The sequence below is a fragment of the Podarcis filfolensis genome (genome assembly GCF_964270895.1).
Source record: "Podarcis filfolensis genome assembly, chromosome: 4".
NCBI lineage: Eukaryota > Metazoa > Chordata > Lepidosauria > Squamata > Lacertidae > Podarcis > Podarcis filfolensis.
Window position 1 is genome coordinate 48,081,536 of NC_139607.1, and position 14,882 is coordinate 48,096,417.

A 14,882-nucleotide genomic window follows, 5' to 3' on the forward strand; every position below is an offset into this window, starting at 1 on the left:
AGTAGTAAAAGGCTAGGCAGCCATAGCGCTCTTTTCAGGCACATTTTCTTTGGGGTTGAGGATGAACAATGTGTTAATGTCTCCAGCCCCACCCCCCAACCCAAACTTGTTAGCAAAACAGCAAACTGCTCAGCTGTAAAGGTCACCAGAATATTAATTCATTGGGCTGCTGACCCTTCTGATGCGCTGTGTGAAGCAGAGCTAGACATTTGCACTGCTGGGAACATAAACTAAAATATGGGCTTTATATTCCTCTTGTTTTCATTGGAATTCTCTTCAAGCTCCTCCTCTATCACCTGGAGAAACATCTTCCAGTGCCCAATGAATTCACTGGAGGTAGTTTCAGCCAATGCCAACATTTTCTCAAGCAGCAGAGATTCCGTTTGCATGAGGCAAACTCCCACACCAACCTCCTTCCGTGCATGGCCATACCGACACTATTTTTTTAATAAGGCAGTGCCAATGAGTTCAGCTTCAAAACAAAGTTTGCAAAAAGGTAAGAGCACTCTATCCCACTTTCCCTGATGTTGATGTTGACAAGTTCTGGGCAGCCAGATAAAAGGCTGTCTTTATACTAATATACTATTCAGATCAACATTACCTCATCACCATCCACATGTAATAAAATCTAATTTGGAGTTTACCGGCAGAGTCCAGCTCTCCCACTGTGATTTTAGACTTATGTTTGGTCTCTAACCCTCCAGAGACACTAACTATATTTTGACCTGTTCGCCGGATGGTACAGACCACAGTGTTGATGCATAACAGGAGCACGCCTGCTGCTGCCACTGTTCTGTGTCATGGACGTTGAGGTAAGTTGGCATGCATAAAGTCAGATCCTGCTGCTTATCTGTTTTCAGGTCATAAATATTGCGGTGCTGATTCTAGCTATATTAATTTGCTTTGGACTTGCTGCAAGCGTTTCCTTCCTCGTGTTCTTCTAGCACTCTTAGACAATTTGTCATAGCTCAGGATTTCTGTTATAACCCCACAGCCCTTCCAAAATAATTTACATCCTTTGGCAGGTGTAGGATTGGAGATACGTCTGACCTTCATAAAATGGGAACATTGCGCCCCCCCTTGCTGAGGCCTGCCAAGCTGTTCAGAACCTATTAGCAGTATCCAAATATTAACTCACTGTTTTACAAAGCATCCCTGAGTCTTGTCCTGAAATTTTCAGAGGAATCAAAAGTCATGGGCAATACCTGCAGAAGGGCTCCTCCTGAGAGCAGCAGGGTTGGTGTGTTAATGGATGTGTCCACACTACAGTTTAGAGTGGATTTAATGCATTCCATATATGCATGTTTTTCTCATTGTCCAGGATGTCAATTTCGGGTCTATCCATTTCTCATTCTTTTTGCAGTCTTAAATTCTGTTCTCCACATTTCTGCCGCAATTTGAGAATTTGGTTTTCAAAAATCCTCATGAAAATTATTCTAATGAAATATCTCCTAATAAACATGTTTGTTTGTAGTTTTGATTAATGTACACACTTTTGCAATTTCTCCAAATGTAAAGCATTATCATATGTTATTTTCACTAATATATTCATGCTGTGTACACTTTCCCCGAATCTATGCATCTTTGAAAACATCATTTGGTTGGCAAACTGCATTGCATAATTCAGAGAGGTGAGAATTCTGAAGGCCAGCTGTGCTTCTGGTCTCACACTGTTTCGAAAAGTGCAAGTATGATAGAGCCAGATTTACACGTGAAATAAATTGTATTTCTCTGCCATCCCTAGCACGTACTTTCCTCCCATTATTCTTCAGATAATCAGATTAGGAAAAATAAGCCATTCCTCATCCACACACCACACGGAAGCCAGTGCGGTGTAGTGGTTAAGAGCGGTGGACTCGTAATCTGGTGAATTGGGTTCGTGTCTCCGCTCCTCCACCTGCAGCTGCTGAGTGACCTTGGGCTAGTCAGACTTCTCTGAAGTCTCTCAGCCTCACTCACCTCACAGAGTGTTTGTTGTGGGGGAGGAAGGGAAAGGAGATTGTTAGTCGCTTTGAGACTCCTTAGGGTAGTGATAAAGTGGGATATCAAATCCAAACTCTTCTTCTTCTTCACAGTCACTGCTGGGTGGATGCTTCTTCAGAAATCTCTCATTGCCCAGAATCTTAATAGCAGGCCTGGTGTCAAGAGTGGAAGACCCAGCAGAACCAGCAGCACCAACCACCAGCAGGCTGAGAAGCAGCAACAGCCAACACTGGCAATGAAAAATGCCTCTCCAAGCTGGCATGGCCCTCCTTGAATGGGTAAACCCATCTTCTGTGCCACACTGCCATATCACCCAGGTGGAGAGTCTGCTTCTTGCCATGGTCATTCAGTTGCTCACTCAAGGGACGTGAAGGAGGTAAAGGTGGGTTAGAACTTGGAGGATGAGGGCATAGGTGTGCCAAAACCCTTTTGCTGAGAGCCACCCCACCCTCCACCCCACAAATAGATCCAATCTGTCCTGTTTAATAGTAGGTTGTAGGGTTCACTTTTGATTGGAAAACCTGATTGGCCTTTCACCATATCGGCACTGAAATCTGGAACCAGATAAAATCCCTTTGTGGCTGTATGTGGTTTGTGTGAGCTGCTAACTGGCTACCCCCCTGCAAAGTCAATGAATTCATCTCAATGCATGCCAAGTGGGACCTTTGAGACCTTTCAAGTATCTGACCTTGCTGAGCAGGCCTGAGAACATCAGCCAGTGTTACTGAATGTGAAGTGTTCGCATGCATTTGTATGATGCCCTGGGAACAAGTTATTTGGATGATGTAGCTGTTCTTCTCAGAACATAAAACCCAAGGAGTTTGAAGAGAAGTTGAATTAATTTTTTTTAAAAAAAAAAACTTGTACATTAAATCATGCCGGGGGCAGGGAGAATGAAAAGAGGCTATTTCTGGGTGGCTTGCTTCTGAGGTAGTTAATCCTTTGGCTGCTAAAAGAGCAATCCCCATGGTAAAGATAAGAATACTCTAAAGGCCATGAAGGCCCCAGAGGTCAAAAACATGAATCTCAAAAGCAGCTTAAAAGAAGGCTTATTTCATGGAAACAAGCTCAGCCAAAATGGCAAAGCCTAACAGAAACAGTGGTGTTAAGCATTGTGCATTGTTTGTAGGAGAATCTGATTGAAAGAAATGGCACAGATCAAACTGGGGGGAGGGGGGCAAATGAAGTTAGGTTGGTTTGTAAAGCTCTCAGTCATTTTGGGTCATCAGCACGTCAAGCAACATTATGAATGCATTTTTGCAAAGAGTTTGATGGCACAATTACATTCCTAGCTGACTGACTGCTTGACGGAATGAAGCTGTGACATGTTATTGAAGATGCTTCACTATTTCAATCATTGTTTTTAAATATCAGAGAAGGCTTGGTTTTCTTTTCAGCTGGACTCGTTAACCATCCTCTCTGTTCTGAACAAAAAGGAAATTCATTCTTCCTATAAACGAGATGTCTTATTAGCTCTCAGGTTGTCATTCACGGCCATACTTCAGCCACACCATTCACTATTCTGTGAAAGTGGGGAAAGGATGGTGATGTGCAGTTAAAGGGGACCCATAAATTCATCTGAATTTTCGTTGTTTAAAGGCTGCTATGCAATTCAAACTGTGTATTGACAAGGGCAGAGGAATTTGGGGTGTGATTTCTCTCTGCCAATATATCTATCAGATATATGCAGTGGGGGGGGGGCCTGCAATGAGAAGCAGAATGCACACACCACCACAACCAGACCACCTGGGTCATGGAGAAGATGGAGGAGCTCCAGATGGGTCTGAAGAATTCGTTGTTATTTATACAGCCAGCATAAATGTTTTTCCCGAGATAACATTTCTCCTGGTATATTGGGACCACCAACAAAAGGAGGAGGGACTGAAATCTTGCCGCGTTAATAGTGGTGGTGTTTATGGCTTTGGCATTTATTAACTTGTGGGGGCTGTTTATTGGTCCATAAAATTTACTAATGGGGATATTATCTGTAAATTATATGCTTCCTCTACTGTTCAGGTTATTTATAGTGGCATAGTTATAGTTTATCACCATTTACCGGCATAAATCCCATAAGGGGACTTTAATTGCAAATTGCTTGTTTATGCTGTGAATAAACTAGAGCAGTAATGTACAATATGTTGAGCGTGCACATATACACTTCCTTACACAACTACCTCCCTCCACTTTATATTATACTTCTATAGTACAGTCACAAAAATCAACCTGGACCCTATGCAAACTCTTATCTTTATAAACAGAGGCTTACATGGCATTTAAGCCAGTACTTCAGTGCATTGCAGAAAGCAGGAGTGAATGTTTTCTGTAACAGGAGCAGACAGAATAGTCTGGCCCAAATTCAAAGCCCTCTGGAGAAATTGGTGTCATTTAAATTGAGCTTTGAAACTGGTCAATGCCCAAGTTTGGAACGTCTCATACACAAGATGTGATGACAGTTCATGAGGGCAATCTAGTGTGAGAGTCAGTGTGATGTAGCAACTGCAGCAGGACTGATATAGTGTCTCCAGATGTGGTTGGAGTCCCAACTCCCATCAGCCCTAGCAAGCACTGCCAACCATCAGGGATGATGGTAGTTGTAGTTCAGCAACATATGGAAAGCATCACATTGGCTAGTACCATAAAGCTCACCCTGGGTCAGCCAAATTCTCTCCTTAACCTATGTCACTGGCTTATTTGTTGTGATGTTATTTTATCACCTTTCCACTCTGAATACAATGCACTCAAGGTGGCTAATGTCATACTGAAGAACAATGCATCTAACAATGAAAAGGAAAAAAAAAAGCAAGTCCCATCCCTACAAAACAATGGTATAATGGTTTGTGTTTATGCCCTAGTTTGAAGCCCTTCAAGCTTCTGATCACAGTCCAATCAACTAAAGATGCATACAGTGTTTCTGAATTTGATTTAGCTGAGTAACCTGCTCGACCAAATGATTACAAACATTTGTGAGCTTCTCCTTAGGCTGTTTTACTCTAATTGTTCCACAAGTTTGCAGATGATAAACCAAGGACTGTAACCAGTGAATTTTTGTGATATTGGTTTATTGTTATTTGAGCTCTTCCTTTTAGTTTCCTGGACTTGTAACTTTATTTCCAAGCAAAATTCCATGTCGGCAAAACAGTCGCAATCAATAAAACTTTGAAGAGAGAAGATACAAGAACTCAAAGGCAAGGGATACAAAGCAAGACAAAAAGAAACACAAACAGCACCAGATGATTCTTAATATAAAGAAAGCAAAGCATAAAGGTACATTGTCAATTTTATGTTTCCTATAATGAATAAAAAGCCAAAATTCTCTAATTTCTTGAATAATGGAAACCTTTCTTTAATTCGCTTGTGGTCTTCAAAAATCTGCCCACGTTCCAAATTCCAGTTGTATATTCATAAATGCTTGGAACAGAAGTGCTTTTCCGGTTAGGAGCTATCATGACCCTTTCCTGGCTGCACAAACTATATATGAAAAATGACCAAATTGCAATTTTCCACCCCCACCCCCAATAAACCAGACAAGAAGTTGGCCAATAGGTCAAAAGAAAACTTATAATTTGCAATATCCTTTCTACTTTCTATCATTTGCCCGCCTTGATGTTTCTTTGTTTTTGGATAATACCATAAATGTGTATCTTATCTGCCACAGTCTTACCACATCTCCAAGTTAGAGTTTCAAATGCCACTGAAATTATGTTTTAGATTTTTTTCTTCTATTACCATATAGATATTAATACTGAGAGAAAATTATGGTAGATCCACTGTTATATTTGTCGTGGGACTGCATAATTAAAATTTATTCCCAGCTATGATAGAAGTCTGTTTGCAAGAACCTTTTTTCTTCTTTCACTGGGAAGCATTCAAGCACACAAGCCCTTACCAGAATCTGAAGCTGCAGAACCAGGAAGTGTGCTTTCACTTCATCTGGCATTTGCTAAAACTAGATCATAATGGGGCAATTTGCAGCCCTTACAACCACAAAGTCAGATCACTCAGAACACTCAGATCTGTAAGCCGCTACTTGCAGATCTGGAATGATACTGCAAGGCACAAGATTGCCATCTGAGAGAGGACTAGGCCTGTGTCCAAGCTCAAAGTAACGTATCATGTTTTTATTATGAAAGCCATCCTACTGCAAAAGTGTTCGTATCTTTTCCAAGTTGCATAAAAGGCAAAAGTTTTGCCAGGCACATCTTTTCCGAGTGAAGATATGCAGCTTTTAAAGGGTCAGGAGTCATGTCAGGGTCTGGATCAGCATGGCCACTATCCCCAAGCAACTTGTAAGAAAACAGAAGGGCAGCAGAGTCTGGCTGTGTGTATGTGGTGGTGAGGGACATGGTCCTTAGCTAGAAACTTCACAAAAACATTTGGAAACTCCTGAGTTACCCAGTGCTCACTGCACATATAACAACCAAGAGTAAAGGTAAATTTAAATGATTTTAATTGTGAAAGTGCATGTACAGTACAGTCTATTGAAGTTTGAAAGAATTACAAAAGTATCTAAATTATATTTCTACAATAAAGTAAAAAAACCAAAAACTTACATTTCCCCAAAAATCTATAACTGTGATTCTTTTATTTAAAAAAGCATGTACAGTAAGTCTCCAGAGAAAGGAAGTTGCAACATTTATCTGCAAGAGGTGCTAAGAATCTTCATTACCAAAGAGATCCACCATGAGAGGTAAGTATTGAACCTTCTTCACTGGAAGGGTCGGTGGCTCCCCTCTCCATTCATCTTCGTACTAAAAATAATAGAATAAGTGGTCAAAACACATTTAGGGCTGAAATGGAAAGCAGCCAGAAATGGCACAAAACACAATGAAGCCATGCTGTCCTCATTTCCGTCCATAAATCGTTATACAAACAGAACTATGGTATTATAGAGTAACATTAACAAGAATACGTTTAAGCTTAAGAAATCAGATGCAAGTTTCTAGAACGAATGGCCTTAAAACAGAGGCAGAGACAAGGAAAAACCTCAGCAGCATTAAAACTCACCTGGGGAATGCAAAATCATTCTAATCAGCCTTAATTTGAGGAGAATCAGTAACAGGAGACTAGCAAAATCTTAGAGGCTACTCTGAAGGCAGGACTGAATATTGATTCACATGCCCAATCTAAAAATACACCACCACCACAAGAATCCACTGGTTACGTGCAACTAGTGAGGAGCTTGCTCTCCTCAGCCCACCTTGTAATCAACTTGGGTTTCCATACTTTCTTAGAGAACCTGCAGAAAAAGCTTGAGCTTTCCATGAGCTTTCCAAGAAAACTCAAAAAGACCAAACCCAAAAAAGCTCTCCACAGTGCTTCCTCCCTCCATGCTTTCCTAAAACTTACCATGATAAAAGGGTGTTGGTGCGAAAAACAGCTGAGCTCAGCAGTGGCAGAAGCCTCATCTTTAAACCAGACCTGGATGTGCTTAATTTCCCAGTGCCTCACAGAAAACTCCCCTTTCCCAGGCTCCAGAGGCATGCCCAGGCCCATCTTAAGGATGAGGTCTCTGTAGCTCCAGAAGCTCCCTGCACTATCTCTCTTTCCATTTGAGAATCAGTGCGATAAAAACAGAATACATTCAATATACTCCACTAACAATATAATATGACCCAGTTGACAGTTTGATGGCTGTCGGGGATGGGAGAAGACCTCATCTTTAAACCAGGCTTTGGAATTTTGGGACATAAATTGTTTAGTTTTTGCTAGAGATTAAGCTAGCTGGGGAATAGTGATCTTCAGTACAGCATTCTTGGAGAAGATATCAGGGCAGTAAACTGCATCTATGAAGCCATGGGACCAGCGAGGAGAAGATTTATTTCCTGGGACCTGTTAGCTTAGAAACTGGTAGACAGATTAAATAAAACTCTCTGGATTCAGTTAGTCAATGAGAGCGCAGCCTGAGGTTTCTGTGTGTCAGATATAATCATCAAGCACTCCAGAAATACTCAATCCTAAATCACAAGTGAGATGAAGATATAATGGATAAAGTTCAAAAATCCAACAGGGGGATTCAAATTCCATTCCTTCCTTTAGTTTCCCTCAGGACCCCCTTTTCATTAAAATGTACTCATCAAAATTATCTTCAGCGATTTAAACAATTAAAACAAGGGGGGAAATACACCAAAAATACTTTGAGACAAGCTGAGCATAGATTTTTACTTTCAATCCAGATGTCATGCAGCAGCAGGAAATCGGTTGGAAATTTGATGTACTGAGACACCCAACATGTGGCTTATGCCTCATCAGAAGAACGTGCAACCTCAACAGTAAAGTAAGAAGTGGCCCCCGGAATATGAATATAAGCGTAGTGAAGTTTCAGAATCCACAAAATGTTTTGGATGTTTTGTTCTCATTCATTACTAAGTACATTTTTTATTATTTGACTGCAATAAATTTTTGGGACTTCCTTTGAAAGCTACAGTAGGAGGTTCTTGTTTGTGCAGGTCCATTAGTCAGAAATACTTTTGGCTTACCTGTAAAGGCATCAAGATGGTTTGGAAAACTGGAATTGGATGATCTCTCCAGTTTAGCCCATCGACTAGTTTCTTATAATTTACTTGCTCTTTGCAATCTTCACACCTAAAATCAGATTGGGAATGCACATATTCAGGAAGTGACTGGCTATTACTTTGCTTAACACAGCAATGATTTTTCATCCTTTACCTAGAAACTATCTTCTTTTTGAACCCATAAGAACCAGATGGACATGAATTCATGATGTGTGCATGTGTGCAGAGGGGGAAAACATACCCTTTGTCACTCATTGACAGCCATTCCCTCAGCAAAAGGCGGTGGGGCCAGTGGGGGGGCGGGTCTAGCATGTTTCATCTCCATAAAGTTGAATGCAAACTACAGCAGCCATGATTCCATGGAACCTATTTGCAACTGCTGTCTTGGTTATAGTTTTGAAACTATTTTTCACGCTGATTAACGTCTACATACCACCTTGTAAAAACAAAATCTACTGTGAATACTATCTGGACAGAACTAGAGAATTATATAGAATCCCTGGACTCCCTATATCCTACTGCAGTGTTTATCATTGCAGAGGATTTTAACACACGTATGGGAGCCATCCGTTACAATCAGATTCTGGAACCAGATATCTACTTAGCCAGAGGTACCTCCCATTTGTCTAAAGATCATATTTACAGTAGCCCAAGTTGTAAGGCGGATGGACTTGCTAATATTAAACGGTATGATAGAGGGAGATAGACCCGAGGAATATACCCACTTTACAAAGCATGGAGGCAGTGCTATAGATTACAATCTCACGATTTGCATATAAGTTTGTCATGGTGTTTGAGGTGGGCCCTTTTCCCTTCAATATATATTACCTTTAAATAAAACCTTGTAAAAAATAATTTTATGGTGATTTATTACAATAGTTAACTATTTCTGCTTTTTACCTCAAATGCAATGTATGAAATGTTTATTATTATTATTATTATTATTATTATTATTATTTACTATTTTTATTACTGTTATGATTATGACTATTTATTGAATTTATATACCGCCCTATGCCCGGAGGTCTCAAGGCAGTTCACATAAAAGGACCACAGTATATAAAATTAAAATAAAAGCAATAACCCAATAATATCCCCCCCAAAAGAGCCACATTTTAAAAGGATATGGAATGTTGATCAGGTCAACCAAAGGCCTGGCTAAAAAAAGAGCATTTTTGCCTGTTGCCTAAAGGTGTATAGTGAAGATGCCAGGAAAACTTCCCTGGGGAGAGCATTCCATAGATGGGGAGCCACTGCAGAGAAGGCCTGTTCTTGTGTTACCACCCTCCGGGCCTCTCGAGGAAGAGGCACACGAAGAAGGGCCTCAGAAGATGATCTCAGGGTCCAGGTAGGTTCATATGGAAAGAGGCAGTACCTTACCACAGCGGGAGTACCAAATGAAAATTCCAAATGAAGTGGGAGTGCCAAATGAAACTGTTTAGGTGAGTCTAGTTTGAGCAACCTGCTATTATAAGAATTAGCAAATGATGTAGAATAAAGGAAAATTACCATGTTCATTTATTTTGATTTCATATGCTTGGAGTAGACACTGAATTATATCTGGAATTCTCCTATGAAAAAAGGATGAACACCTGGTTTGAACTGGTGTTCATGTTCCCTTCTCCTCTGTCTGGGAGGGTACGCAGTGAGGAGGAATGTGGCAGGAGTATTTTCTGAATATTGTGCTGGCCTGCTTATGTTTGCTTTCTCTTCCCCAGGCAATTCATGCATTGATGCTACTATCAGCTAGCACAATTTAATGGCAGGGAGGTTGTGGTCTCTGTAGCTCCCATGGTTTATCTATCATAAGGGAATATTTCTTATAGGCTGATTCCTATGGGACTCATTTCTGAATTTAGAAGCTGAATTCCATGAGGTCCGACCATCCTATGTGAAAATTTTAAAAACCTTTGTTTATCAGCAGTATGCAACTGGTTTAGGGATGTTCATTATGTTCCTGTGTTTGCTTGCTGATGGGGAATCTGGAAAATTGCCACAAATATGTTTTACATTATTATTTTTTCTTCTGGTTTGGGACAAGTAATCACTTATCACATAAAAATATTGAACCAATAAAAAGCCAGAATTTTAGAGATTATATCCAAAATCCTGGATAATAATTATTCCCAATCCCTTATGTTTAAATAGCAAACACACCCAATAAAAGTCAACAGGCATTAAACCTGATTTACACTTCAGTCTAAGAATAAAGTGTATTCTTTCAGTAAGCTCTATGGCCCTTGTAATATATTCTGTGTGTGGTTTTTTTACAGCTACTATTACAACCTTTCATCACAAAAGTATCTTTTGGGAAAAGACTAGATGGCTACACTATGCTAACCTCCTGCAATTTTATTAATAAGTTTTTGCTATTCTCTGCTCACAGGGTGCTTCTTTTGGCTGACTCGGAAAAGACCGGGGGGAAATGGAAGAGCTACAAGGTTCTAAGGAAGAAATGCTTGCAATGCATGTACAGTGTCTGATGAAAAACTTCAGAACTCAGAAAGGGACTTCTGGTGGTTAAGCAGAGGTAATGGCCCAGTGCCCTGAAAAAGCCTTGTTCTTCTCAAATAGCTACCATTCTCCAGCCTCTATTCCACAGTCCACCTGTCTCCATTTTCCAGACCCTTCTCACCTTCCATTTCCAAATCATTACCCCAAAATGAATCAGTCAGTACAAGTTAACCTGGCTACCCGGATCTCAGAATCAGAATCTATTATGCACAGCAGCCATATGCAGATTTGCTTAATTTGTGTCATAGGTTTTTGAATAGAAGGCAATTTTTGGATACATATATACCCAATTGTTTATTATTTTCCACTGGAGGGTATGCACTTTATTTTTTAAAAAAAAACAAAAACAAAAACAGAAGGCAGTATTTTGACACTGTGTTTCTCTTAACTACAATAAATAGTTGCTCCATGCATGCCGTTCCAAACAGAAGCCCAGATTACCCCTTCTGTTAACTTCAGGTCCTTTTGCATGCCCATCAAGTTTCTTCTTCTCCATCCACACTTCCTTTCCTGGTAACTGATTTGCAGTACAATCTATGCATGTTTACTCAGAAGTATGTCTAACTACGTTCAATGGGATTTGCTCCCGGAAAAGTAGCAATCTAGCTGCTGGGTTCTGAACTTAAGTTTCTGAGCACTCTTCAATGGAAACTCCCCACAACACACTTCAGTAGTCTACACCGAAGGTTATCGGAGCACAGGTAACTGTGGCCAGGCTCGCTCTGTGCAGAATGGGATTGTGCCCTAAGAGACGGCGTAAAAATCTTTGAAATAAGTGAAGTGGGGAGGGGAGATCAAAAGCAGCCATGGGCCACAGGGACCAGTTGGGCCTCTAGTGTCAAAGCTACCTCAAACTGCACCTCCTGACTGTGTTCCTAATCTTTCACAGGAAATGCGGCCCCGTGAAGATGGGGTTGAGCACCAGTTATCTACCTCCTTTTTCACTGTTCCTATCAAAGCCTGAGTTGTGTGTTAATGTGCTTGTGGAAAAAGCAGTACATGCTTTTTCTACCCCTGTAAAAATAGTACTGTATAACTCAAGAAATAGCTGGGGACATGCTCCAGTTTTCAAATTTGTTGGATCAAGTTTTCAAAGAATATTCTAACAAGTGTGGCACAGTAACATGGGAAACTATTCAAGCCCTTAGCCTTCATTGCTATCAAATAACCACAGCAAATTCAATTAATGTCTGTATTTTAGATAAGTAATGCATTCCTTTGGCCCATTTCATATTTTGCGATATGGAGCCCTGTAGTTTATTTTCAGATTAATACGCTGATTTTAAACACACTGTTCACAGGAAGCAAGGGTGGGCTTCTCTTTCAGATAACTGGTGCAATACAGTTCACTTTATGAAATACATTTAGGATCAGGCTACACATCACAAATACAGTTTCATATTATTGCTCGATGGTTTATAGATAACAAGGCCCCCATGTTTAATACTTATTACATTTATCGTAAGTGATAGAACATAACTCTCTTTTCTGGTTGCATCTATTTAATTACTGCTTTCCAGAAGTAGGAGAGAATTCTTCATTTCACTCCTGGATTCTAGCTGTCCCAGAACAACTTTTGGCAGTTCAGGTTAGTGGGAGTTCTAAAAATGAATTATTTTACTCCCTTTGACTAATGCTCATGAGCAGGTGTCAGAAATGATGAATGTGCAGCAAATTGCAAAAGTCATCCATCTGCCTACCGCAGGGAACTCCCTGAAAAGTTCTTGTTTTATGGAGGCACCAGATTTTTTAATAACTGTGCCTTATTTTTATTAGGCATTTCAGAAAAGAGGGAAAAGACAAAAGGTTACCTACTGCTGTCTTATGACAGGCCACAAAGGGCTTTAAAAGGTGAGGAACCATTTCACGTTCTGAGAGGTTTCACTTTTAACAAGGCAATACAAGGCAAGTCTGGCATTATATAGTCTTTTAATTCAATATCAAAGCCCTCAGCAAAACAGGAGATGGGGGGGGAGAGGGGGCTGTTTGGTAAGGAGGAAGTGACCTGAGCAAGAAGCCTCATAGCTCCTGAGAGCCCAAGATGGGTTAGTTAGGAGGAGGAAAATCTGGGCATCAGCAAGGGATGACAACTTGGGTGGCCTTGGGCCAAGAGACTGCATGCTTCTCCTCCAGTGTACTGCTTTGACCCTTCCTTACACAGAGGCTTCCCTCGTGAGTTTCACAGCACATCTTGAGAAGCCCATGCCAAAACACAGTAAAACTGCAGGTTCATTCTCCCCCACCTCAATGCAAGTATGGGAGCTATAAACCTTGTAATATTCCTAAAGTCACACAAGTTAAAGCAATAACCCTACACTCTCATTTTGCAAGCAGGTTGCTCAGTACAATAGATGCCCAGCGGAACTCTGACATCTGTGCCATGTCGTTTTCAATCTGAGCAGCCCCACGCCTCAATAACAAATGCCCCTCTTTTCACTGAATGTTGTCAGATTCAGACCGCATTTGCAATCTGTGTATTATATATATATATTTAAACCGTCACTATTGAAACAGCTGTCTGAACAGCACAGTTCCTAAACAATAATCCAGGCTGTTTCAGCATCTCTAAGACATTGAATCAGAGTGTAATGTACACACACAGAGCTCATGTGATCCATCTTGTTAATAAAAAGTTAAGAAGGGATCCACAGAAAGACTGTTTGCAATGAAGACAAAAATGAAACTCTCATGAATATGTGAAGCGATCAACGGGGAGAAGCACAACTTGGCAAACTGCTGACAGCTTGCCATTTTATTCAAGTCAAGCTACAGATTCTGGCGACAATTTGAAGGTAGCTGTTTATTGTGGGTACACTCATCTCATTTTCACCTCAGATAAACAGGTTTCCCAGGTTTTCCCAACTGTTTCAAAAGTTTGCAACAGGAGGCAGTTCCCTCTGTATTCCCCAACAGCCTCAGGTGGAGATGGAAGGCTGTTTGCTTCAGCCTGAGTGAGCTGCTCCTCAATCCCTAGTCATGCAGGAATGCTTTGAAGTTGCACCAGGCATGCCTCCTCCTCAGCTGTCTCATGCACCCCTTTGACGTAGGGGTGAGGAACCTCTTGCCCCACCAGCAGGGCCAATTTGGCCCACAAGGCCATTTCCCCCAAACCACACCCATCTGTTAATCAGCTGACATCACTCTGATGGGGGAGTGGGGTTCAATAATATATAACTGGTCCATGCAGCCAAACCATCAGGATTTAACACCCCATCAATTCAGCAGCTGATGAGAGAACTGGCAAGCACAGCCAACACAGAATTGCACCCTACTCCCACTCAGATACATGGGTGGTGGGTTGAATCCTGCTCAGAGCATAGCAGAGAGCAAGACTGAAGTCACTATTCATCAGCTGGTGAGCAGAGAGTTCAATCCTGTTGGGTACTGCTTCACCAGAGTGTTTGTCCCCTGCAGAAAACAGGCTGGTGAAGCTGACTTCACATGTCAACTCTAGACAGATGGGCAGGGCCACCCAGCTAGCTGTCACCTGATGTCATCATGATGTCAGGTGATTGGCTGGTGGGTAGCCCTGGCCACCTGTCAAAGCTGGACTTCAGGGGAGAGGGTAAAGGTAAAGATCTGGACTGACTCATGCTTGAAGGAGAGTGCAGCAGACTCCCTTTTGCAGTATAGCTGGAATTTTAAGAGGGAACAGCACTTCTCTCACCGTGGCAAGATTGTTAGCTTCTACCGTGGGTCATGGCCTATCACATTTCACTTGTTGACCCCAACAAAAACTGCTTTTTAATATGTGAGACATCTTAGTGTATTTTTGGTCTTTGTGGAAGCCGCCCAGAGTGGCTGGGGAAACCCAGCCAGATGGGTGGGATACAAATAATAAATTAGTAGTAGTAGTAGTAGATTGTTGAGGCA

General features: G+C 41.2%; 1 protein-coding gene and 1 long non-coding RNA gene across 2 annotated transcripts in view; one reads left to right on the plus strand and one right to left on the minus strand.

Moving 5' to 3' along the window:
* Nucleotides 1–724: 724 nt before the first annotated feature.
* Nucleotides 725–5,539, plus strand: LOC310762106. Its single transcript, XR_014547866.1, has 3 exons — nt 725–812; nt 2,076–2,300; nt 5,057–5,539. It is a non-coding gene; the product is annotated as an uncharacterized lncRNA (long non-coding RNA).
* A 1,009-nt stretch (nt 5,540–6,548) lies between these two features.
* The window catches only part of EFHC2 (EF-hand domain containing 2), a 53,074-nt gene continuing 44,740 nt past the window's right edge, over nt 6,549–14,882 (minus strand). The window contains exons 14-15 of the mRNA XM_083612561.1: nt 8,460–8,565; nt 6,549–6,731 (exon numbers count right to left, since the gene is read on the minus strand). Of these exons, the coding sequence (XP_083468687.1) occupies nt 6,633–6,731; nt 8,460–8,565 (205 nt within the window). The 3' untranslated portion in view covers nt 6,549–6,632. The remainder of the gene's footprint in view (nt 6,732–8,459; nt 8,566–14,882) is intronic.